At 46.3% G+C, this 24,516-nt stretch overlaps 1 protein-coding gene across 1 annotated transcript in view; it reads right to left on the minus strand.

Moving 5' to 3' along the window:
* Positions 1-2,814: 2,814 nt before the first annotated feature.
* TAF2 (TATA-box binding protein associated factor 2) overlaps positions 2,815-24,516 on the minus strand; it is a 377,955-nt gene continuing 356,253 nt past the window's right edge. The window contains exon 26 of the mRNA XM_030218511.1: positions 2,815-4,048. Within this exon, the coding sequence (XP_030074371.1) occupies positions 3,783-4,048 (266 nt within the window). The 3' untranslated portion in view covers positions 2,815-3,782. The remainder of the gene's footprint in view (positions 4,049-24,516) is intronic.

Below are 24,516 nucleotides of genomic sequence, written 5' to 3' on the forward strand. Positions count from 1 at the left end.
GATGCACTCGATACCCCCGGTGCCGATGCTGACGAAGAGCCCGAGAACAAAACGTTCCACTGGGCCAATCTCGCTACCTGAGTCCACTTTTGCAAAAGGGAACACAGACTACAGGCCTGCGGGCGGTGCCCAGCCCCCAAGCACTGAAGACACGACGCGTGCCTGTCAGTGAGCGAGATGACCCGGGCGCACTGGGTGCACTTCTTGAAGCCGCTGGTAGACTTTGATGTCATGGGCGGAAAAATCACGCCAGCGAGATCAAAAGTCAAAATGGCGGAAAAGGCACCGAAAAAACAAGGGGAAGAAAACTTCGACCCGAGGCCTAAAAGTGGCCTACCCCGACGACGAAAGAAAACTTACCGGGGCGAAAGCTGGAAATAGCGGGGAAAGAAAAGACCAAGAGTCTTTTCCCACACAGAATGGATTATTAATTTTTCTCTTTCGAAAACACACGACGAACGCGCGAGGTCGACTTTGCGGGGCCCGACACGGCGAAAACACGACCGTACCGAGCGCGGACAAAAGAAGACTGACGAACACGAGCCGGTTCGGGCGGGAAGACGGCTGCGCATGCGCGGTGCGCATGAGCGCGCGAGGACTAGCAAAGGCCTTTGCTAGTGAAGTTTCCGATTGGAGGGGCTGCCGTGGACGTCACCCATCAGTGAGAACAATCAGCCTGCTTGTCCTTGGAGAATATCATCAATATTTCTCTTAATTAAATCCACTGTCGAAACCAGCAAAGTTTCAACACAATGTGCCCCTCTAAACTCAAACTGAAATAAATCCAACCTTCCTATATCCTCTACAAATTCATCAAGCTGTTTCAGCGCCACCTTCTCAAGAACTTACCCAAAAAAGGAAATGTAGAATTTGGTTGATAACTACCTAACTCATCAGGGTCAAGGCTAGCATTCTTTAACAGTGGCGTCACAGTTGACCGTTTACAAAACTGGAGGAAAACACCACTATTCAATGATTCACTCACTATCCAACATACCGACAGAGTAACCTCATGTGTGATAGCACGCATCAGTCCTGACAAACAGAGATCTTTCATTGAGCGTATAGGTGTTACTGAGAACACTATTGCCTCAACCTCCTTGTCTCCCACTAGCACAAACTCAGTCCATTGCGCCCCTACACCATCGAACAGGTCCATTTTTTCCTGAACAAACTAAGTCCACCACCACCACTCAGAAAGATGTTTAAAAAAGCCAGCCCAAGGACTGATCCCTGTGGCACACCACTGATAACATCCTTTTCCTCAAAGCAAACTCCATTTACCACTACTGTCAGTCTCCTTCCACTTAATCAGTTTCTGATCCAGTTAGTCACTTCAGGAATCATACCGAGTGCCCTCAGTTTATTTATCAGCACATTTGCTAAAATCTAACTACACCATATCTAGCTCTCTCCCTAAATCCAACTGTTTGATCATCTAGTCAAACAAATTGATAAGATTTGCCTCTAGTAAAACCATGCTGCCTCAGATCCTGAAGTCTATTTGATTCTAGAAACCTCACATTCCTCTGATTCAGAAGTGTTTCCATTACTTTACTCACCAAAGAGGTAATTCACAAACTCCTTATTTCCGCTTCTATGGAGAGGAACTACATCTGCCCTTCTCCAGTCCTCTGGGTCCACTCCAGACTGTAATGTAGTATTGAAAATGTCAGACAGCAGAGCCACCAGAACTTTTCTGAGTTCCCCGAGTACCCCTGGATGTATGCCATCAGGCCCCATCATTTTGTCTACTTTTAGTTTAGCTATCTCCTCACAAACACAGTCTTCTGAAAAAAAGTCCAGTTCTACCACAAATCCATTCCCTTCATCCGTGAACACAGAGCAGGCATATTTGTTAAGCAACTCGGCTTTATCCTTAATACATATTTAATGCCATTCACATACCTTTTTAACTTTTTGTTTACATAAATGCTATATAAAAACAGGCAGAAAGTTCACCAAGTAAAAGCTCTGCCAGGCAAGTACACACACATTATCTTCTTACTCCCAAAAGGATTCTATTTAATAAATCACTAGAACTAGGACTTCAGCTTTAATAAGCTTTAAGCTAGTTTTCAACAACTGATGAATGTTGAACAGAATAATTCAAGCTTGAATTATTTTCAGCCCATTCATTCTTTTCAAAAAAGGTAGCATAATCATATACTATATACTAATGATGAGGAGTGACGCTTATATACTATACTAGAAAAAACAGCCAAAACAGTCAAATCACATATAGCAAAAATGCATTTATTAACATTTCTTTGTTGAAACAAAATAACTAAAATACTGTTGAGATACTTTAAAAAATAGTTTCCTATGGCTGGGTTCTCTCCCAAGCCAATTTCCCTAACCATATACAAAATTTCACCTTTTCCCTTCAACTATTTTCCCTGCTACTGGAACACCTTCTACTGAGATCCAGGATTTCCTGGCTTGGCAGATGAATAAAAGCAGTATGGATACGAATGCCTGATCTCTCAGCCCACATGGTACCAATGTGTTGGAACATGAGTAGAATAGTTTTACAAATAGAACAAAATCCAAACACAATGAAACAGCATCAATAACAAGAAGAAAATAAAAACAAGAGACATAGAAAATACAAAGGAAGGTAAAACCAACTTTATTAAAAAAAAAAAAAAAAGTGGGGAAAAAAAAGAGTGAATAGCATTTGTGGGTCCCATGTTTTACCAATTGTTATTGAAAATGGAAAACTTTGAAAATAATGTCTACTATATTAGAATGGGTATCATCAAAACAGAGGACCATGTAGGTGAAAGATAAAGTCATTTAAAATTATCCAAGCTTTGATATCAAAAATAAAACTTATTTCTGATTTACTTTGGGCTACTCTTCAGGAAAATATATTTTCAGTCTTAATATCTTTAATCACATACCTGAAATGATATGTTGGCAGAAATGCTGAAGACATTATTAATTTCTAAATTTAAAAAATGCAATATTTTGATTTTTGTGGAAAATATATTTTCAGTCTTAATATCTTTAATCACATACCTGAAATATGTTGGCAGAAATGCTGAAGACATTATTAATTTCTAAATTTAAAAAAATGTAATATTTTGATTTTTGTGGAAATCAAAATAGTTACTTCTGCTAAAATTACATCATTACCAGAACAAAACTTTATAAGAAACTGCATCTTCAGAGAAAAGCTTTGCATTAACCCCCACCCCCTCCAATTCTGCCATTGTCATTGGAAGAAGTTGTACTGCTGCTTGTGCTACTTCAAAAACTTGTGCAAAGCTCTAATGATTTAAGTGACAACCTGAGATAGGAAGTAACAAATAAAAGCTTCTGCCTTTATCACATACAGGTTGCTCCTGGAAATACTGACTTAATCATAGATTTGGTAGTTGCTTCTAGTTCAAACATTATTCTTCATCAAAGGCTGTGAAACATAATTGAGCTTGACCGAGATATGGGGAACCATGTTCCTGAAGATGCAGGCAGTGCAATCCAACTGTTGCAAAAAGCAGTCTGCCACATTCCAAAAAGAAGTGGAAGGATTCGGGGAAAGCACGTTGAAAGATCCATTATCAGAAAAAGGGCAAAAATTTCTAATATAAAACCTTTACAACAATTTAGGGCTAGAAGAAGCAAAAAATGTTTAAATAATTTTTAGAAAGTCTATAAAGTTGTTATATCATTTGAAGAGTTAACAAACTCTTTTTATTTTGCACAGCTTCTGTATTTGTCCTTAAATATACACTCCAGAGCACTCTGCAAATGTTCTTAGTCTGATAGGTTCTACCTCAGTCTGAAAGAGAGGGAGAATGGATTGATCGACCACTGGCCGGACTGTTTGAGAAAGTAAAGGGCTCTCGTTCCTTTTCTTTGCTCTCATGCTTATGTTTATGCTTGTGCTTGTGTTTGTGTTTCTTCTTCTTCTTCTTGTGATCATGGTGGTGGTGATGGTGATGGTCACTATGTTTTGATGAACTTGATTCTTTAGTGAACACTGAAAGGGGAGTTGTTGGTACTGGCAGCATATGCAAATCCAGTGAAGACTGTTCTTTACCTAGAAGCAAACAGACTGAATCAGACCATGACAGAAAATTGTTATACATTAATAATTGCTATACATTATTGCAAATCCGCTTTATCAAATCTGAATTAAAATGTATATAATGTAATGAAGTAATTTGTAGTACTCCTAGACTTCTTTTTCCATATAGGTTCAAGGTTCAATTTATTTAATATAATGCATAAACCTGGAAACCCTGGCAGACCAATCATACCTGGCATTGGCACACTTACAGAGGAAATATCTGGACTTATAGAGAAGATTCCTTAAACCCTTCATACAAGACTCCACAGACTTTCTGAACAAATTAAAAAACATCAAGCAGCTACCACCGAGTACTCTTCTGGTCACAATGGATATAGAATCACTATAGCTGCATATGATAAATTCCTAAAAACATTTACCCTGGACCACCAATACTCATCAGAAACTATTACAAAATTAATCAAATTCATTCTAACTCACAACTATTTCCATTTTAACTCTGATATCTACCTGCAAATCATGGGCACTGCTATGGGCACCAGGATGGCACCACAATATGCTAACCTCTTCATGGCAGAACTGGAAGAGACATTTTTGAATACATATCAAACTAAGAGACAGATGCACAAAGGTCCCACTAAGGATCCGTCTGCATTTCCAAATCAGTAAAAATGTACCGATTTAGAAACAAGGGATTCACAAAGAAAATCGCATGCAATTGAGTTGCTCGTTGCTTTTGCGACCCAGCTCATTTGAATGCGATATGGGGGAAGGGGGAAGTAGGTGAACTGAGCATGCGCAGAACAGTCAATCACTATGTGTGGCTGCTCTGTGCATGCTACAGACAGCTCTCGTACACACAGCTTAAAGCAGTAGATTTAACCTTTTCTTTTTTTGCAAGCACAAAAGCACTTTTTTTTGGATGGGCATACCTGTATTGCAGCTCCCTGCCTTCTGCTGCTGAGAAAAAGTGGGAAAAACCTCTCTGCTGCTCTCAGCTCTTCTGTGAGGAATCAGCACCATCAGGGCTTGGTTCCACCCCCAGCAGTTCCTGCTGTTTCATTCTATTGGCTGGCTGACATCCTAGAAAGTCCACCTCCCTGAAGATGGACTCTCATTGGCTGGCTGCTGTCCCAACTCCTCCTCCCTGCAGGGCTTCCCTGATGACATCACTTTAGAGCTGTGAACTGACTGGATCCAAACTTCCTGGTGTCCCCCTCCAGTAGTGAGTGGGCGGGACATCCCAAGCTGATGCTGTCCAATTGGTTTAGCCCCTCTCTATGGAGGGGGACACCAGGAAGTTCGGATCCAATCAGTTCACAGCTCTAAAGTGATGTCATCAGGGAAGCCCTGCAGGGAGGAGGAGTTGGGACAGCAGCCAGCCAATGAGAGTCCATCTTCAGGGAGATGGGCATTCTAGGATGTCAGTTGGCCAATAGAAGGAAGCAGTAGGAACAGCTGGAGGTGGAACCAAAGCCAGTTATGCTTTACATTTTGGTACTACCCCCCCCCCCCCCCCCCCCAATTTCTTGCCAGTAAAATGTCATTTGAAAAAGAAACATATGGCATGGCTTTCGTACATGCAAAGAAGCTGCATGTAAACTAGTATACTTTTTTTTTGTGCTCCATCTTCCCTGCCTTGTTTCTCCCCTTCTCCTACTTGTGATAATGAAGAACCGGCAGGTCTAGACCTCTCGTAAAATTTCCACGGTAAAGGTAGGGACTGCTTTTGTGCATGGGGTCGGAAACGGTAGAGCATCGCATCGCATTGCATTCACATTATAATAGTAATTAGCTCATTATAATAACTTTGCATTCCGTTTTCGTTAGCTGCTACCGTGACAGGAAAATGGCTCGGAGAACCCTTTTGTGCATGTCCTGGTTTACTACTTGCACGCTAAACTGGCTAGAATTAGTTTAAAAACCACGTTGCTGGCTCGTTAAGTTTAGTGCATCTGGCCCTGAACCCTTAAAATACTACCAGTATATCGATGACATTTTCATGATCTGGACTGAAGGAGAAGAGACTCTCAAACAATTATACAGTTCCTTCAATACATACTACTACTACTATCAAATTCAAAACTGACTACTCCCCAGAAAAAGTCAACTTTCTAGACACCAGAGTTTCCATCAGCAATGGCTATATACAAACATCTATATACAGGAAACCTATGGACAGATGCAGCTATCTCCACAACTCCAGCGTCCATCCTTCACATACAAAAAATATCCATTATACAAAGCCAAGTCACACCATACCATTATATCTGCTCTGACCCAAGAGACTGAGATAAACACATCAAAATCCGGACTGAATCATTCAAACATAAATGCTACAACCCCAAAATCTCCAAGAATATTGCCTCTTCCCTTAAAAATAACTACACAAAACCTATTGCAGTACAAAGAGAAGAAAGCCATAGAGAACTCCCCCCCCACATTGTAGTGACATATAATCCAGAGCTACCCCAGGAGGATGAAGTACTTAAAGAGATATTCCCAGCCCCGCCAGTGCTGGCCTTCCAACAGACACCTAATTTGAAACAGAAATTAGTGAAAAGCAAGCTCCCAATAAAAGCTCAAAAAGAAGAGAATGGCACATATCCCCGCAATATACCCAGCTGCAAACTGTGCATATCTCACAGGATTCCGCAGTCACTCACATGGGAAAAACATTCAGCAAAAGGGGATCTTTCACATACTCATATTCAAATGTAGTATATATCATTCAATGCAAAAAAGTGTGAAGAAGGATGCTATATTGGAGAAACAAGCCAGATGCTAAAGATGAGACTCAATTTACATAGACATAATATTACATTCCAGTGCCAACAAGGATGTCACCTCTGTGGGACAACACTTTACAAAAACTAGAACACTGCAGCAATGATCTTATGGTAAGAATACTAAAAGGAAATTTTAAGACAATCCAGGAATGTAAGACCTTTGAAGTCAAAATGATGAAAAATGTTTTGAAACCCACCAGACAGGACTTAAAAATCTAGGCTTTCCATTCCATTATAAACCATAAAATTATATTGCTTTGCCACCCTCTTATCAGTCATCCATCTCGCTCTGTCTCTCACCTAACCCGCTCCACCCCCTCTTCCTGTGAGACTGTCATTGGAATGCTTTTGTGTTTCACTTATAGATTCTGATATTTGCCAACATTTGCTTATTTCTGATCTGAAGAAGAGTTACCTTCGAAAGCTAATTGAAAAATGTTTTAGTCCAATAAAAAAGGTATCTTATTATCTTTTCTATTTTTTTATTTATTTAATTTATTTATTTTTTTTGTAGCATTTCTATGTATTACCTAAAATATATTGCAAACTTTCAAAATAAATTTAAGCAGTTTACAATCTATAAAAGTATATCAGGGAAGGGAGAAAATAACAGGACAAGACAGCACAAAACACAGAAGGATAGTGGGGAAAGGAAAGTAAAATCAGGAAGCTTGGGACTATCTCAGACACATATCAAGGATTACAGGACACTTGGTGGGAAAGCTAGAGAAATATATTAAGTTTTCAGCTGGGATTTAAAATTATTGAGAAAGCCTTCCAGTCGCAGACACAAAGGAAGGGAATTTCAGAGAGCTGGAATGACTATGCTAAAGCAGGATCTTCTGGAGACATCTAGGAAAACCTGATGGAAGGATAAAACTGTTAAGAGACCTTGTTTAGCAGACCAAAGAGATCTGACAGGGGAATAGGGAACTAAGAGACTGGCTAAGAAAGAAGAGAGACCTAAGGATTGGACTGGATGTGATAAAATATTAATCTTAAAGGAATCCTATAGGCAACTGGAAGGATGTGCTCTGGGTAAGAAGAGAAGTAGCATGATCATAACATGATCTTAATTCTTTCGGCCATGGAGAAGTTTTACCGCAGTATTTTGCACTAGTTGGAGCCTGTGTATAATTGATAAGCAGATAAGCCTATGAGAACAGAATAGCAATAATCCAGTTTTGATAGTACCGAGGAATAAAGAAGAATGAGAAGGGAACCAGGCTCTAAGAGGAAGCTAACTGAATGGAGATGTCTAAAAGTGAAAAGTGAACTTGGATTATTTGCACTGTAAAACATGGTTAAATTGTTTTTAAATCCATTGCATTGTATCTGCAGTGAGTGGAGGTGATGGTGGCAGATCTTAAACACATGTAGAACAATTTAGAAGCATACTCGTTAAAAGGGGTATCCCTCAGGCAAGAGACCGGGCAATCTTAACATAGCCTGACTAGTTGCAAACTATGAAGGTACTTTTAATATACTTACTTCAGGAACATTTTCAAAAAGAAACAACCAGGTAGTTATCAAGTGCAAAGTATATTTACTAAACTCATCTGTGTACTTTGCACCTACTTCTGAATGCAGTAGAAAAAGGGGGACGGCAACATAGCACATATGGATTTGAAAATGAATGGTACCTGTACTGATTGCTTCCCTAGTCCTAAATGTACTCACTATTTAATGTGGCTCAAATGTGTGCTCTAAGAAATCAACACATACTTTTAGCCATGATTGAGGACAGCAATGTCAGTCAAATCATTTCACCTGGGTAAATACCTATTTCCTTAGGTAAATGTTTTCGAAAACTGTTCTCTGTATTTACAAAGGGAGAAAGGTGCTTCTAAAGTCACTGTAGATGTTCACTTGAGGGTTGGTGTGGTTTAATATAAGAGTAAAGCATAGAGGTACCAATTTATTAAGACTGAGGGAGAGGACAACTGGCAAGAGGAAGAGAAGGGATTTTGGATTTACCTCATACCTTTTTCAGTAGTAGCTCAAGGCAAGTTACATCCAGGTACAGTACATAATTTCCCGTCTCAGGAGGGTTTACAATCTGTACCTCAGGCAATGGAGGGTAATGTGACTTGCGCAAAATCACAAGAAGCAGTAGTGGGAATGGTGGGTTAAACTAATATAACGACGTACACACAGAAGCAATTATAAGGGCAACAAATCTTTATAGTAGGAAAGTAAAGAAAATACAGAAAAAAAACCCCAGCGAACAGTATGGCTTTCAAAAGAAGTCACTGAATGCATGTATTTCAATGCTTGGTCAGTATGCAGGAAGGCCCACATAGTCAGTGACTTCATAACCAAATCCTCCCCAGGCCTAGCTTTCATAACAGAAACATGGATTCTTGATCTCAGCTTGCCCCACATCCTATCAATCTATCCTGCCGGCTAAAAGGCTATAAACTGTCCAAGACAAAAAAACAAAAAAAGAAAAGAAGGAAGGAGGGCTCGCCCTGATCTACAAAGTGTTTTTTTGATATCAGACTCATCAAAAGCCATTGTGACGACCACTTGGAACTTATGACCTGCCAATTCCAGAATGTCTGCAAGAAGAGTACCTGTAATTCGTTGGGTTGGTCGTGAGCCCTTGGGCCATGGCCAAGGCCAGCGGGGCGCCGACCCAGGCCAAGGGGAGACCGACCTACCACCACACACCCTAGCTACACAATACCCCTAAGCTACCCCTCCCCGCAGTCCCTCAGGAAGAAAGGAAATAGGCAAACAGGCGGGCCTCGCGGCCGAACCGGAACCCACGCACACAAAGCCACTCGTGCGGGCCTCATGGCCGAACAGGAACCCAGACACACACCAGGGGAGGGGGGTGAAAGAACCCAGAGGGCCCCCCGGGACCCCAAAATGTCAGACACGCGCTGAACACCAGCGATGGGGCAAAGGGAGAAACAAAAGAACCAGAGCGGGCCACGTCCACCCCGGGGACTAGCACAGGGCAGGGGAACTAACACAGCAACCCCCAAAAGGGTTAGGAAGCCCCAGGCAGAAGCCAGAGGAACCAGACACAAAAGGAAGGCAGAAAGCCTTTGCCCCAAACCCACAGCAGACAGAGGCAACCAGAACACAAAGGGTTAAGCTTGTAGAGCCAGCAGGCACACCAGAGAGAGAGAGAGAGCTCCCTAAATCAACAAACAAACAGAGAGAACGCTTCACCGAGGGGAAGCAGGGCAGATAGAACAAACACACTGACAGAGGCAGGGACACAAAACACACAGTACACAAAGGGTTAAACTCACTGAGCCAGCAGGCCGGGACACTGGGAAGAGAAATTCTTAGAGTAAACAAGCAACCAGAGAGGACGCTCTCAGACAAGCAGCCTAGCTGAGACGAAAGCTGAACAAAGCCCAGCCCCCACTGAGGAACAAGCAGCTGGCTTCCCACAGAGAGCAGCAGCCAGCGAAGGGAAGCCCAGCTGGAGGCAAGAGAACTAATTAAACATACACACGCTTCCCCCAGCTAACACAAACAAAGGGAAAGGAAAGAAATCCCTGAACAGGAAACTCAGATCAAAGTCAGAGCACAGAGCACGTTCTGACCAAGAGCTGCGGCTTTCAAGTCACCACAAGAGTGTGAGTAATGCCAAAGCAAGGCAGGGAGTAACACGCAGGCTTAAGTAGACTCACAGACGTCAGCACAAACCCTGGCAGTCAATCAGAAGAAACGTCCCCCCTCTCTCCCTGCCAAGCCGGCAGAATCATAACAGTACCCTAGGGCTAGTGCTGATCTACAGACCACTCAAACACTGACAAACTACCCAACAGAAATTACTCAAAAGAATCACGTACTATACCACACAATTTACAAATCTAATACTACTTGGGAACCTAAACCTACATGTACAAGATTCTTCCAATCCAGTTGTGGCACACTTCCTGCAGTTTTTGGAGTAGTCATAGACCCACCATTACCAACACATCAGAGAGGCCACAAACTGGATTTTGTGGCCTATTCCAGAGACTCTAACCTCATAGAGTTAGATCACTTAAAATGGGAACCACTGATCTGGTCATATCACTTCCCTCTCTCCTTCTATCTAAAGTTTTTCAACATACAAACATATACCAATAGAAAGGCTCAAACCATATTTAAAAGATGCAGATCAGACCCGGCAAGTTTCTAGAAAGAAGCTTCACTCAAACTAAGTCAATTCACTAATACCTGCAAGCTAGAAACATGGGACAACACTGTCTGCAAAACCTTACATGATCTGGCACCTTTGAAAGAGACAAAAATCAGAAAAAGAAAAAACATATGGTATAACTATGTGTCAATGCAGGTGACTGGAACACAACTGGAGGAAATGCGGTGACGCCCAATCATGTATAGTCTGGAGGAAAGAAGTTAAGTCCTACAAGAATCAGACAGCAGAGGCAAAAGGGTTTTTTTTTTTCAGTCAGGGCATAAGAATCTCAAACAACTCACCAAAAGCCCTTTTCAAATCTTTGAAAATCTAACAAACACAAACCAAATATTCATGATCCCAGAAACAGCACAACCATGCGCCGACGACCTGGCGCAACATTTCCAGGCTAAGGTGGACAAAATCAAAAACTCCTTTGCTGAAGTTCACCTAGGCAACCTGACAGAGAGAGTCCTACATCACCAGAAGGACATCCCAGCAGACAGAATATGGGACAAGTTTGAGGACATTTCTATTATTTCAATCTCGAAAATTCTTGCTAAACTCTCAAAAAAATCATGCTGTTTAGACACCTGCCCGTCATATCTGTTCAGTGAGGCACCACCACAGATCCTACAATAGCTACCAACCTTTGTAAGCAAAACACTAAAATCAGGATGTTACTCACAGTCTCTCTCTGAAATTATCTTAACACCATTGCAAAAGTCCACGGGGGCTGACCTAGCCAAGGTAGAAAACTACTGCCCAGTATCAAGCATACCTTGGATGGTTAAGCTTCTGGAATTTCTACATCCTTATTGTAACACATCATGGCTTTAGATCCCAACACAGAACAGAAACTCTGCTCCTTGCTCTCACCACCAAAGTTAGGCATTTCCTAAATATAGACCAACAGGTCGTCTTATTTCAGTTTAACATCTTGTCAGCATTTGATATTGCAAATTATTCAATCCTTCTTTTTTTTTTACTGAACAAGACAGGCATTACCAGGATAGTGCTACATTGGTTCAAATTATTTCTGAAGACCAGATCAAGGTAAGAATAACAAATCATCAAGCTGGAACCCAGAATGTGGGGTACCCCAGGGCTCACCGCTCTCACCCACCCTCTTTAATATCTATCTAAGCATACTCAGTAACCACCTGTCAGACGGGGGGATAGATGCATTATCCTATGCTGACAATATTCTCCCTCCCTTGCCCGGTACAGGAAAATCTCAAGGACACCTTAGAATCCATCAGACACCACGTCTCCGATATCGACGGCTGGGCCACAAACCATTTCCTGAAACTAAACGAGCAAAAAATAAAAATACTATGGTTTGGAGAGGTCAGCTCACTCCCAGTACAGTTGATTACACTGAACATAGGAGAAATCCTAAAAATCGAAGACCGCTTGAGGGTGCTAGGCATCATACTACACTCAGATCTCAGATTTGACAAACAAATTAATGCCCTGGAAATTATTTTAAAGACTTAGACAATTAAGGACAACCAAATCACTATTCCTAAAAGAAAACTTCAGGATTCTTGCCCAAAAATTCTTACTTCCACAACTAGACTACTGCAACTCACTATACCTTTGTATCTCAAAAAAACTACTTAACCATTTACAGCTATTACAAAACACAGCTATTCAATTGATCTGCGGGCCAAGTTGCTTCGACAGTGTGTCCTCACCAATGCGTGACCTCCACTGGCTGCCAACATATAAACTTTAAATCCCTCTGCTTAATATAGAAATCAGTTTTTGGATCACATTCAGAAGGGTTATAAGATCTCCTAGTCATACCCTCCCCCAGCAGAATTATAGGTTTCTTGAGAACATAAAATCAGGATTTCTAGTCCTAAGTCACATTCGTTTCAAAATCATTATTTAAAATTCCTTTCCCTTTGCAGGGACCAGATTTTGGAATATGCTGACAACAGATCTAAAGCGTTTACCCTCATGCTTCACCTTCAGAAGGGCCTTAAAAACCCATCTGTTTGACAAACAATCTGGCACCACATCAGTATCTCCCGACCACTCAGCTGGCAGCCACCCCCATCCTCCATTACTCAGTACTCACGAAGTCATTTCGCTCTATATGTAGAGTCTCTTTCTCTGCTATAAACCACCATGAATCCTGATCAGAAAAGGGCGGTATATAAGACCCCATTAGAACAGAATAGAATAGAGAAAAAAAGAATAGTATTAAAATGGTGCAAGTGATCTAAAAAAAAAAGGAAATAAAAAATACCTAGAAAGACTTGAGGGAAATGGGGAAGGTAAGCAAGATGGCAGAAAGCATAAATGGAGGGAAAGCAAGGTGACAACGCTATTTGTTTTATAAAACTTCATAGCCTCGTACATTTTTCAGCTCCTGCTGTCTAAAAAATACAGTTCAGAATGCATTAAGGTAGGAAATTGTATCACTAATTTACATAACATTCTCTGCACTTTCAACTTGAAAGAAAAATAATAGAAATATTAATTAAAAACAAAGAAAGTTTCTCATAGCAAACAAATGAATTCTGTTTCCAAAAACTGTCTTAAAAAGGCCCATAAGTTAAACACAGCCAACATGTGCCCAGTCACGTTAGTTGAGCGGATCTAAACACTGCTAGCTGAAAATTCAACCTGTTTCTGCTGTATGGAGTGAATTTCAATTAAGGGTCTAAACATTCTGAACATGGTGTTAGCCCCCCAAAAATAAAAACAACCAAAAAAAAAAAAAACCAAACCAAATTCTGGGATAAAGCTAGACTCTCATGGGAGACTCCTGAGAAAATTAAAGAGTCATGGGATAAGGAGGCAAGGTTCTGGTGTAGATTGGTTACTGGACAGAAAACAGAGGGTAGGGTTAAATGGTCATTTCTCTCAATGAAGAAGGGTGAACAGTGGAGTGCCACAAGGATCTGTACTGAGACCGGCACTATTTAAACATATTTATAAATTATATGGAAATTGGAACGAGTGAGATGATAAAATTTGCAGATTATACAAAACTATTCAAGGTTGTTAAAACACGTGCGGACTGTGAAATATTGCAGGAAGACCTTAGGAAATTGGAAGACTGGGCGTCCAAATGGCAGATGGGTTAGAAGGAGGACCAATAGGGCTTGTCCGCATTGTGCATTTGACCCCTGAAGCTGGCATATGCTGAAACACAGCCCGTGTCTTTTAATAAAGATTGCTTTTCACACTGTTTCCCTGAGGCCCACATGCTTTCTTCTTCTGGTATCTGAATTTCTAGCAACAACTCCTCTTGCAAATAGTTGTACATGGCAGATAGGGGACAAATAATGGACCACTATCTTTTAGTTTAACATTAACAATGAATTTATATTCCGCCATATATCTTTCGGTTCAATATGGATCATAAGCTCTAAAAGGACTAGGCATTCCCATCATTAAGCAGAAGAAATCAAATATTGCTTGGCAACAATATTCTAATCATAATCATTTAGAACTTTTTTTAAATCATTTTTATTGAGTTTTAAATAAATAAGTCTTTATCTGTTTACGAAACAGATTGCAATTGACTCTAGACAACAATAAATCTTTAGTAGTCTTTACCAAATGAACTGCCTGATATATATATATATATATATATATATATATATATATATATATATATATAAAGAGTATCAATTAATCTACTTCTTAAATTCTTTAAAGGAGGGAAAGTAAAAAAAAACTCCAATGTTCTGGTAACTCTAGATTGTTGTGTTAAAAAAAAATCACTCACAAGCTATACTGGAGCTAAACCATATATCATTTTGTAAATAAAACAAGAAAGTTTGAACAATACCCTGGCCTGCAATGGAAGCCAATGAAGTTTTTCATAATAGCGAATGATACATACCTGTAGCAGGTGTTCTCCGAGGACAGCAGGCTGATTGTTCTCACGACTGGGTTGACGTCCACGGCAGCCCCCACCAACTGGAAGAAAACTTCGCGGGCGATCCCGCATGCAGGGTACGCCCACCGCGCATACGCGGCCGTCTTCCCGCCCGTGCGCGACCGTTCCCGCTCAGTTGATTGACAAGCAAAAAAAATGAGTAAAACGCAGCTCCAAAGGGGAGGAGGGAGGGTAGGTGAGAACAATCAGCCTACTGTCCTCGGAGAACACCTGCTACAGGTATGTATCATTCGCTTTCTCCAAGGACAAGCAGGCTGCTTGTTCTCACGACTGGGGTATCCCTAGCTCTCAGGCTCACTCAAAACAAGAACCCAGGTCAATTGAACCTCGCAACGGCGAGGGCATAACAGAAATTGACCTACGAAGAACAACTAACTGAGAGGGCAGCCTGAACAGAATATATCGGGTCCTGGAGGGTGGAGTTGGATTCAAACCCCAAACAGATTCTGCAGCACCGACTGCCCAAACCGACTGTTGCTTCGGGTATCCTGCTGGAGGCAGTAATGTGATGTGAAAGTGTGTGCCCTTCCTGCCCGGTGGCACGGGCTCGACCGCATTGGCGCTGAGAAGGGCGGAGAGTTCCTCTGCAAGTACCTGCTTGTGATGGGAGCTGAAGGATTGGGCTCCCGGTGGGCAATTTGGCAGAGTGGAGATCAAATTCAGGGTGTATCCACACCGCACTATTTGGAGAACCCACTGGTCGGAGGTTATGAGAGGCCACCTTTGGTGAAAAACTTTCAACCTCCCCCCGACTGGCAGGTCGTCTGGTACGGATACTTTGATGGCGGCTATGTTCCCATGGATCCAGTCAAAAGCCCGTCCCCTGCTTTTGCTGTGGAGGCGCAGGGGGCCGCTTAGGCACACGCTGTTGACGGGAACGAGCACGCTGGGACTGTCCCTGTGCCTGAGGAGGCCTTCGGGCCGGCTGGGTGTACCTACGCTTGCTGTAGGCGTAGGGTGCAGCCTGCCGGGCCAGGGAAAAACGTCCACCTGCAGAGGTGGATGCTGAAGGCGTCCGGTGGGAGAGCTTGTCGAGAGAGGTTTCCCTGCTGGTGTAGTTGGTCCACCAACTGCTCGACTTTCTCGCTGAAAATGTTATCCCCCTGGCAAGGGACATCCACCAGCCGCTGCTGGGTGCGGTTGTCCAGGTCAGAGGCACGCAGCCATGAGAGTCTGCGCATCACTATACCTTGGGCCGCAGCTCGAGATGCCACATCACAGGTGTCATAGATACCCCTGGACAGGAACTTTCTGCACGCCTTCAGCTGCCTGACCACCTCCTGAAAAGGCCTGGACTGCTCCGGAGGGAGCTTGTCGACCAGGTCCGCCAGTTGCCTCACATTGTTCCGCATGTGGATGCTCGTGTAGAGCTGGTATGATTGGATGCGGGTCACGAGCATGGAAGATTGGTAGGCCTTCCTCCCAAACGAGTCCTGAGTGCGAGACTCCCGCCCAGGGGGCGCCGAGGCGGTATCCCTCGAACTCCGTGCTCTCTTGAGAGCAGAGTCCACGACCGCCGAGTCATGAGGCAATTGAGGCCGCATCAACTCTGGGTCTGAGTGGATCCTGTATTGGGACTCCGCTTTCTTGGGGATGGTGGGATTAGATAGTGGCTTCAACCAGTTCCGAAGTGAATGATACATACCTGTAGCAGGTGTTCTCCGAGGACAGCAGGCTGATTGTTCTCACGACTGGGTGACGTCCGCGGCAGCCCCCACCAACCGGAAAAAGCTTCGCGGGACGGTCGGCACGCAGGGCACGCCCACCGCGCATGCGCGGCCGTCTTCCCGCCCGTGCGCGACCGCTCCCGCCAGTTGAATGACTATCAAAAAGATGAAAACGCAACTCCAAAGGGGAGGAGGGAGGGTAGGTGAGAACAATCAGCCTGCTGTCCTCGGAGAACACCTGCTACAGGTATGTATCATTCACTTTCTCCGAGGACAAGCAGGCTGCTTGTTCTCACGACTGGGGTATCCCTAGCTCTCAGGCTCACTCAAAACAAGAACCCAGGTCAATTGAACCTCGCAACGGCGAGGGTATAACAGAAATTGACCTACGAAGAACAACTAACTGAGAGTGCAGCCTGACCAGAATAAATTCGGGTCCTGGAGGGTGGAGTTGGATTTACACCCCAAACAGATTCTGCAGCACCGACTGCCCGAACCGACTGTCGCGTCGGGTATCCTGCTGGAGGCAGTAATGTGATGTGAATGTGTGGACAGATGAGACCACGTTGCAGCTTTGCAAATTTCTTCAATAGTGGCTGACTTCAGGTGGGCCACCGACGCTGCCATGGCTCTAACACTATGAGCCGTGACATGACCCTCAAGAGCCAGCCCAGCCTGGGCGTAAGTGAAGGAAATGCAATCTGCTAGCCAATTGGAGATGGTGCGTTTCCCGACAGCGACCCCTAGCCTGTTAGGGTCGAAAGAAACAAACAATTGGGCGGACTGTCTGTGGGGCTGTGTCCGCTCCAAGTAGAAGGCCAATGCTCTCTTGCAGTCCAATGTGTGCAACTGACGTTCAGCAGGGCGGGTATGCGGCCTAGGGAAGAATGTTGGCAAGACAACTGACTGGTTAAGATGGAACTCCGACACCACCTTCGGCAGGAACTTTGGGTGGGTGCGGAGCACTACTCTGTTGTGATGAAATTTGGTATATGGAGCATGAGCTACTAGGGCTTGAAGCTCACTGACCCTACGAGCTGAAGTAACTGCCACCAAGAAAATGACCTTCCAGGTCAAGTACTTCAGATGGCAGGTATTCAGTGGCTCAAAAGGAGGTTTCATCAGCTGGGTGAGGACGACGTTGAGATCCCATGACACTGTAGGAGGCTTGATAGGGGGCTTTGACAAAAGCAAGCCTCTCATGAATCGAACGACTAAAGGCTCTCCAGAGATGGCTTTACCTTCCACACGATAATGGTAAGCACTAATCGCGCTAAGGTGATTCCTTACTGAGTTGGTCTTGAGGCCAGACTCCGATAAGTGCAGAAGGTATTCAAGCAGGTTCTGTGCAAAGCAAGAACGAGGTTCTAGGGCCTTGCTCTCACACCAAACGACAAACCTCCTCCACTTGAAAAAGTAACTCTTTTTAGTGGAATCCTTCCTAGAGGCAAGCAAGACACGGGAGACACCCTCAGACAGACCCAACGCAGCAAAGTCTACGCCCTCAACATCCAGGCCGTGAGAGCCAGAGACTGAAGGTTAGGGTGCAGCAACGCTCCGTCGTTCTGCGAAATGAGAGTCGGAAAAAACTCCAATCTCCACGGTTCTTCTGAGGACAACTCCAGAAGAAGAGGGAACCAGATCTGACGGGGCCAAAAGGGCGCTATCAGAATCATGGTGCCGTGGTCTTGCTTGAGCTTCAGTAAGGTCTTCCCCACCAAAGGTATGGGAGGATAAGCATACAGGAGGCCGGTCCCCCAATGGAGGAGAAAGGCATCCGACGCCAGTCTGCCGTGGGCCTGTAGTCTGGAACAGAACAGAGGCAGCTTGTGGTTCGTCTGAGAGGCGAAAAGGTCCACCGAGGGGGTGCCCCACTCTCGGAAGATCTTGCGTACCACTCTGGAATGAAGCGACCACTCGTGCGGTTGCATGACTCTGCTCAGTCTGTCGGCCAGACTGTTGTTTACACCTGCCAGGTATGTGGCTTGGAGAAGCATGCCGAACCGGCCGGCCCAACGCCACATCCCGACGGCTTCCTGACACAAGGGGTGAGATCCGGTGCCCCCCTGCTTGTTGGTGTAATACATCGCAACCTGATTGTCTGTCCGAATTTGAATAATTTGGTAGGACAGCCGGTCTCTGAAAGCCTTCAGTGCGTTCCAGATCGCTCGGAGCTCCAGGAGGTTGATCTGCAGATCCTTTTCCTGGAGGGACCACAGACCCCGGGTGTGGAGCCCATCGACATGAGCTCCCCACCCCAGGCGAGATGCATCCGTCGTCAGCACTTTCGTGGGCTGCGGAATTTGGAATGGACGTCCCAGGGTCAAATTGGTCCGGATGGTCCACCAGAGCAGTGAAGTACGGCAACTGGTGGAGAGGCGGATGACATCTTCTAGATTCCCGGTGGCTTGGAACCACTGGGAAGCTAGGGTCCATTGAGCAGATCTCATGTGAAGACGAGCCATGGGAGTCACATGCACTGTGGAGGCCATATGACCCAGAAGTCTCAACATCTGCCGAGCTGTGATCTGCTGAGACGCTCTGGTCTGCGAGGCCAGGGACAGGAGGTTGTTGGCCCTCGCTTCGGGAAGGAAGGCCTGAGCCGTCTGGGTATTCAGCAGCGCTCCTATGAATTCCAGAGACTGGGTTGGCTGGAGATGGGACTTTGGGTAATTTATCACAAACCCCAGCAGCTCCAGGAGTTGAGTAGTGCACTGCATGGACCGGAGGGCTCCTGCCTCCGAGGTGTTCTTGACCAGCCAATCGTCGAGATATGGGAACACGTGCACTCCCAGCTTGCGTAGATACGCCGCCACCACCACGAGACACTTTGTAAACACTCGTGGGGCAGAGGCGAGCCCAAAGGGCAGCACACAATACTGAAAGTGCCGTGTGCCCAGGCGGAATCTGAGATACTGTCTGTGAGCTGGCAGTATCGGGATGTGAGTGTAAGCATCCTTTAAATCCAGGGAACATAGCCAATCGTTTTTCTGAATCATTGGCAGAAGGGTGCCCAAGGAAAGCATCCTGAACTTTTCTTTGACCAGGAATTTGTTCAGGCCTCTCAGGTCTAGGATGGGACGCATCCCCCCTGTTTTCTTTTCCACAAGGAAGTACCTGGAATAGAATCCCTGCCCTTCCTGCCCGGGTGGTACTGGCTCGACCGCATTGGCGCTGAGAAGGGCGGAGAGTTCCTCTGCAAGTACCTGCTTGTGATGGGAGCTGAAGGATTGAGCTCCCGGAGGACAATTTGGTGGCAGGGAGGCCAAATTCAGGGCGTATCCGCACCGCACTATTTGGAGAACCCACTGGTCGGAGGTTATGAGAGGCCACCTTTGGTGAAAAAATTTTAACCTCCCCCCGACCGGCAGATCGTCCGGTACGGACACTTTGAGGGCGGCTATGTTCCCGTGGATCCAGTCAAAAGCCCGCCCCTGGCTTTTGCTGTGGAGGCGCAGGGGGCTGCTTAGGCGCACGCTGTTGACGAGAACGAGCGCGCTGGGGCTGTCCCTGTGCCTGACGAGGCCTTCGGGCCGGCTGGTTGAACCTACGCTTTGCAAAAGAATAGGGTGCAGCCTGCCGGGCCCGGGAAAAACGTCCACCTGCTGAGGTGGATGCTGAAGGCGCCCGGTGGGAGAGCTTGTCGAGGGCGGTTTCCCGCTGATGCAGTTGGTCCACCAGCTGCTCGACCTTCTCACCAAAAATGTTATCCCCCCGGCAAGGGACGTCGGCCAGTCTCTGCTGGGTGCGGTTGTCCAGGTCAGAGGCACGCAGCCATGAGAGCCTGCGCATCACTATACCTTGGGCCGCAGCACGAGATGCCACGTCACAGGTGTCATAGATACCCCTGGACAGGAACTTTCTGCACGCCTTCAGCTGCCTGACCACCTCCTGATAAGGCCTGGACTGCTCCGGCGGGAGCTTATCGACCAGGTCCGCCAGTTGCTTCACATTATTCCGCATGTGAATGCTCGTATAGAGCTGGTATGACTGGATGCGGGTCACGAGCATGGAGGATTGGTAGGCCTTCCTCCCAAACGAGTCCAGAGTGCGAGACTCCCGCCCCGGGGGCGCCGAGGCGGTATCCCTCGAACTCCGTGCCCTCTTGAGAGCAGAATCCACGACCGCCGAGTCATGGGGCAATTGTGGCCGCATTAACTCTGGGTCAGAGTGGATCCTGTACTGGGACTCTGCTTTCTTGGGAATGGTGGGATTAGTTAATGGTCGCATCCAGTTCCGAAGCAGTGTCTCCTTAAGGACATTGTGCAGCGGTACCGTGGAGGACTCTCTAGGTGGTGATGGATAGTCGAGGACCTCGAGCATCTCAGCCCTCGGCTCATCCACAGAGACCACGGGAAAGGGAATGCAAATAGACATATCCCGCACAAAGGAGGCAAAGGAGAGACTCTCAGGAGGCGAGAGCTTCCTCTCCGGTGAAGGCGTGGGGTCCGAGGGAAGGCCCGTAGACTCCTCTGAGGAGAAATATCTAGGGTCCTCCTCTTCCCCCCACGAGGCCTCATCCTCGGTATCGGACATAAGCTCACGTAGCTGTGTCCTGAACCGGGCCCGGCTCGACGTCGAGGCACCGAGGCCTCGGTGTCGTCGAGCGGTGGACTCCCGCGCCGGCGGGGACGAAGCTCCCTCCATCGACGTCGACGGGGACTCCACCTGCGTGGCAGTCGACACCGGTGCCGCAAGCGGCGTCGGCAGCCTGAGCATCGGGCCAGAGCCCACAGGCGCCTCCATCAACGGCGCCGGGGGCCCAAGCACCCCCGGTGCCGGCAGAGCCTGGCACATCAGCCCTTCCAGGATCCCGGGAAGGATGGCTCGGAGGCACTCGTCAAGGCCTGCTGTCGGGAAAGGCAGAGGGGCCGGTGTGGGTGCCGATGCCGGAAGCTGCTCGGGTCCAGGAGACGGTACCGAGGTACCCGCGGACTGACGCAGCGACACCTCTTCGACCGAGGGGGAACGCTCCTCCCGGCACTGCCGCTTCCTGGGCGTCGAGTGGTCCCTCGAAGTACCGGAGCTGGCAGTCCCGTGTGCCGTGGGCGACCGATGACGGTGCTTCTTTGCTTTCTTCCGATGCCCGTCATCGGCGCTCGGCGGCAGAGACGAGGAGGAGGTGGAGCCCCCCCCCGGCCTTGAGTAATCGGATCCAACAGGGTTCGGTCCCGATGGCCCTGGGCAGAGGGAGTGGCCGGGGCAGACTGCCCACGCGGCCGCTCACCCCCACCGTCACGCCGGCGGGCCAAAGGTACCTGTACTCCTGGGGTCGGTGCCATAGTCGGCGCCGACTTCGCTGACATTGGTACCGAAGACCCGGCCGACCACACTTTTTGAATCCGCTCGGGACCTTCGAGGACATCGACGGAAAAATCGCGTCGGCGAAGTCAAAATCGTTGATGGTGGCGGTGAAAAGCACACCCGAAAAAGAAGAAACGACCGCGCGGCCACAAGGCCGCGACGAAGCACCCTCGCAGCTAAAAACGACGAGGACAACTCTTTTTTCTCTTTCTTTTTTTTTTTTTTTGAAAAAGAAATTAACACACGAACGCGTACAGTAAAGAAAAGAAAAACCGCGGCTAGGCCGCAATCTGGTTTCTGGGGCTAAGAGAGAGACGGGAACACGTCTCTCTCCAGCGCGGAATAGAAATAAACTGAGCGGGAACGGTCGCGCAAGGGCGGGAAGACAGCCGCGCATGCGTGGTGGGCGTGCCCTGCTTGCGGGACCGCCCGCAAAGTTTTCTTCCGGTTGGTGGGGGCTGCCGTGGACGTCAACCCAGTCGTGAGAATAAGCAGCCTGCTTGTCCTCGGAGAAACCAAGATACACTATCAAACTTTTACAAATAATAAATCGGACATAATGCAATGTTCTGTATGGTAAGAAGTTTCTTTAGTACTTGTTTAGACTTAAGATTAAAGCTTGGAATATAAGTCGAAAATGATCTGGATCGAAATATTTCTGGATATGATGTAAGTTGCGCAACAGAAAAAATGATCTTTGTGAAGAGTATTAATTTGTGTCTCTAGCGATAGTTTATTATCTAACCAGACTCCCAAAATCTTAATAGCTGAAGAGAACTGACAGCAGGCTGATTATTCTCACAATCCAACCCACCTCCCCTTGGAGTTGGATCGGAGACCCGTGCCGGCTCAAGAACCGGCATTTAGTACAATAAAAAAAGTTTGCTGGAACCTTCCAGCGCGCCACACATTCTACTGCACATGTGCCGAGTGCATTCTCACCCACCGCAGTCCACAGTTCAGTCATGAGTAAAAACAGATAGAGAAGACAGCTCCAAGGGGAGGTGGGCGGGTTTGTGAGAATAATCAGCCTGCTACAGGTAAGTATCTTCGCTTTCTCCGAGAACAAGCAGGCTGTATTATACTCACAGTTGGGGTATCCCTAGTATCCAGGCTCAGCCAAAACAACAAGGTTGATCAATTGGACCTTGCAACGGCGAGGGCATAACATAGATTAACCTGAAACTATATACAACTAGCTGAGAGTGCAGCCTGGAACAGAACAAAAGGGTCTGGGAGGTGGAGTTGGATTCTAAACCCCAAACCGACTGTCGCATCGGGTGTCCAGCTCAAGGCAGTAGAATGATATGAATGTGTGGACTGAAGACCATGTTGCAGCTTTGCAAATCTCTTCAATGGAGGCTGACTTTAAGTGAGCCACCGACGCAGTCATGGCTCTGACATTATGAGCCATGACATGGCCCCCCAGAGTCAGCCCAGCTTGGGCATAAGCAAAGGAAATGCAATCTGCTAGCCAATTGGAGATTGTGCGTTTTCCGATGGTGACTCCCCTCCAGTGGGGATCAAAAGCAACAAACAACTGGGCAGACTGTATGAAGGGCTTTGTCCGCTCCATGTAAAAGGCCAATGCTCTCTTGCAGTCCAAGGTGTGCAAGCTGCTTTCGCCAGGGTGGGCATGAGGACAGAGAAAAAATGTTGAAAAGACAATCGACTGATTCAGATGGAACTCCGACACCACTTTTGGCAGGAACTTAGGAATGAGTGCGGAAGACTACTCTGTTGTGATGAAACTTAGTATAAGGTGCACCCAGTACTAGGGTCTGAAGCTCACTGACCCTACGAGCTGAACAGCCACCAAGAAAATGACCTTCCAGGTTAAGTACTTCAGATGGAAGGAATTCAGTGGCTCGAAAGGAACTTTCATCAGCTGTGTGAGAATGACATTGAGATCCCATGACACTGGCGGAGGTTTGATAGGGGGCTTCGACAAAAGCAAGCCTCTCATGAAGCGAACAACTAAAGGCTGTCCAGAGATAGGCATACCTCCTACATGCTGATGATAAGCACTGATTGCACTAAGGTGAGCCCTTATGAAGTTGGTCTTGAGACCAGTCTCTGACAAGTGTAGAAGGTATTTAAGCAGGGTCTGTGTAGGACAAGAAAGGGGATCTTTGGCCTTGCTATCACACCAGACGGCAAACCTCCTCCATTTAAAAGAGTAACACCTCTTAGTGGAATCCTTCCTGGAAGCAAGACTTGGGAGACACCCTCCAAAAGACCCAAGGAAGCAAATTCTAGACTCTCAACATCCAGCCCTTGACAGCCAGAGACTGGAGGTTGGGATGTAGAAGTGACCCCTTGTTCTGACTGTTGAGGGTCGGAAAACACTCCAATCTCCACGGTTCTTTAGAGCGTTCCAAATTGCTCAAAATTCCAGGAGGTTGATCTGAAGATCTGTTTTCTGGGGGGACCTGGCTCCCTGAGTGCGAAGCGCATCTACATGAGCCCCCCCTACGAGAGATGCATCCGTTGTCAGCACTTTTTGTGGCTGAGGAATTTGAAATGGGTGTCCCACGGTCAAATTGGATCGAACAGTCCACTGGAGAGAATGGACAAAGTCGGTGGACAGACGGATGACATCTTCTAGGTTCCCCGTGGCTTGACACCACTGAGAAGCTAGA

The sequence above is a fragment of the Microcaecilia unicolor genome, chromosome 1 (assembly GCF_901765095.1).
Source record: "Microcaecilia unicolor chromosome 1, aMicUni1.1, whole genome shotgun sequence".
Lineage (NCBI taxonomy): Eukaryota > Metazoa > Chordata > Amphibia > Gymnophiona > Siphonopidae > Microcaecilia > Microcaecilia unicolor.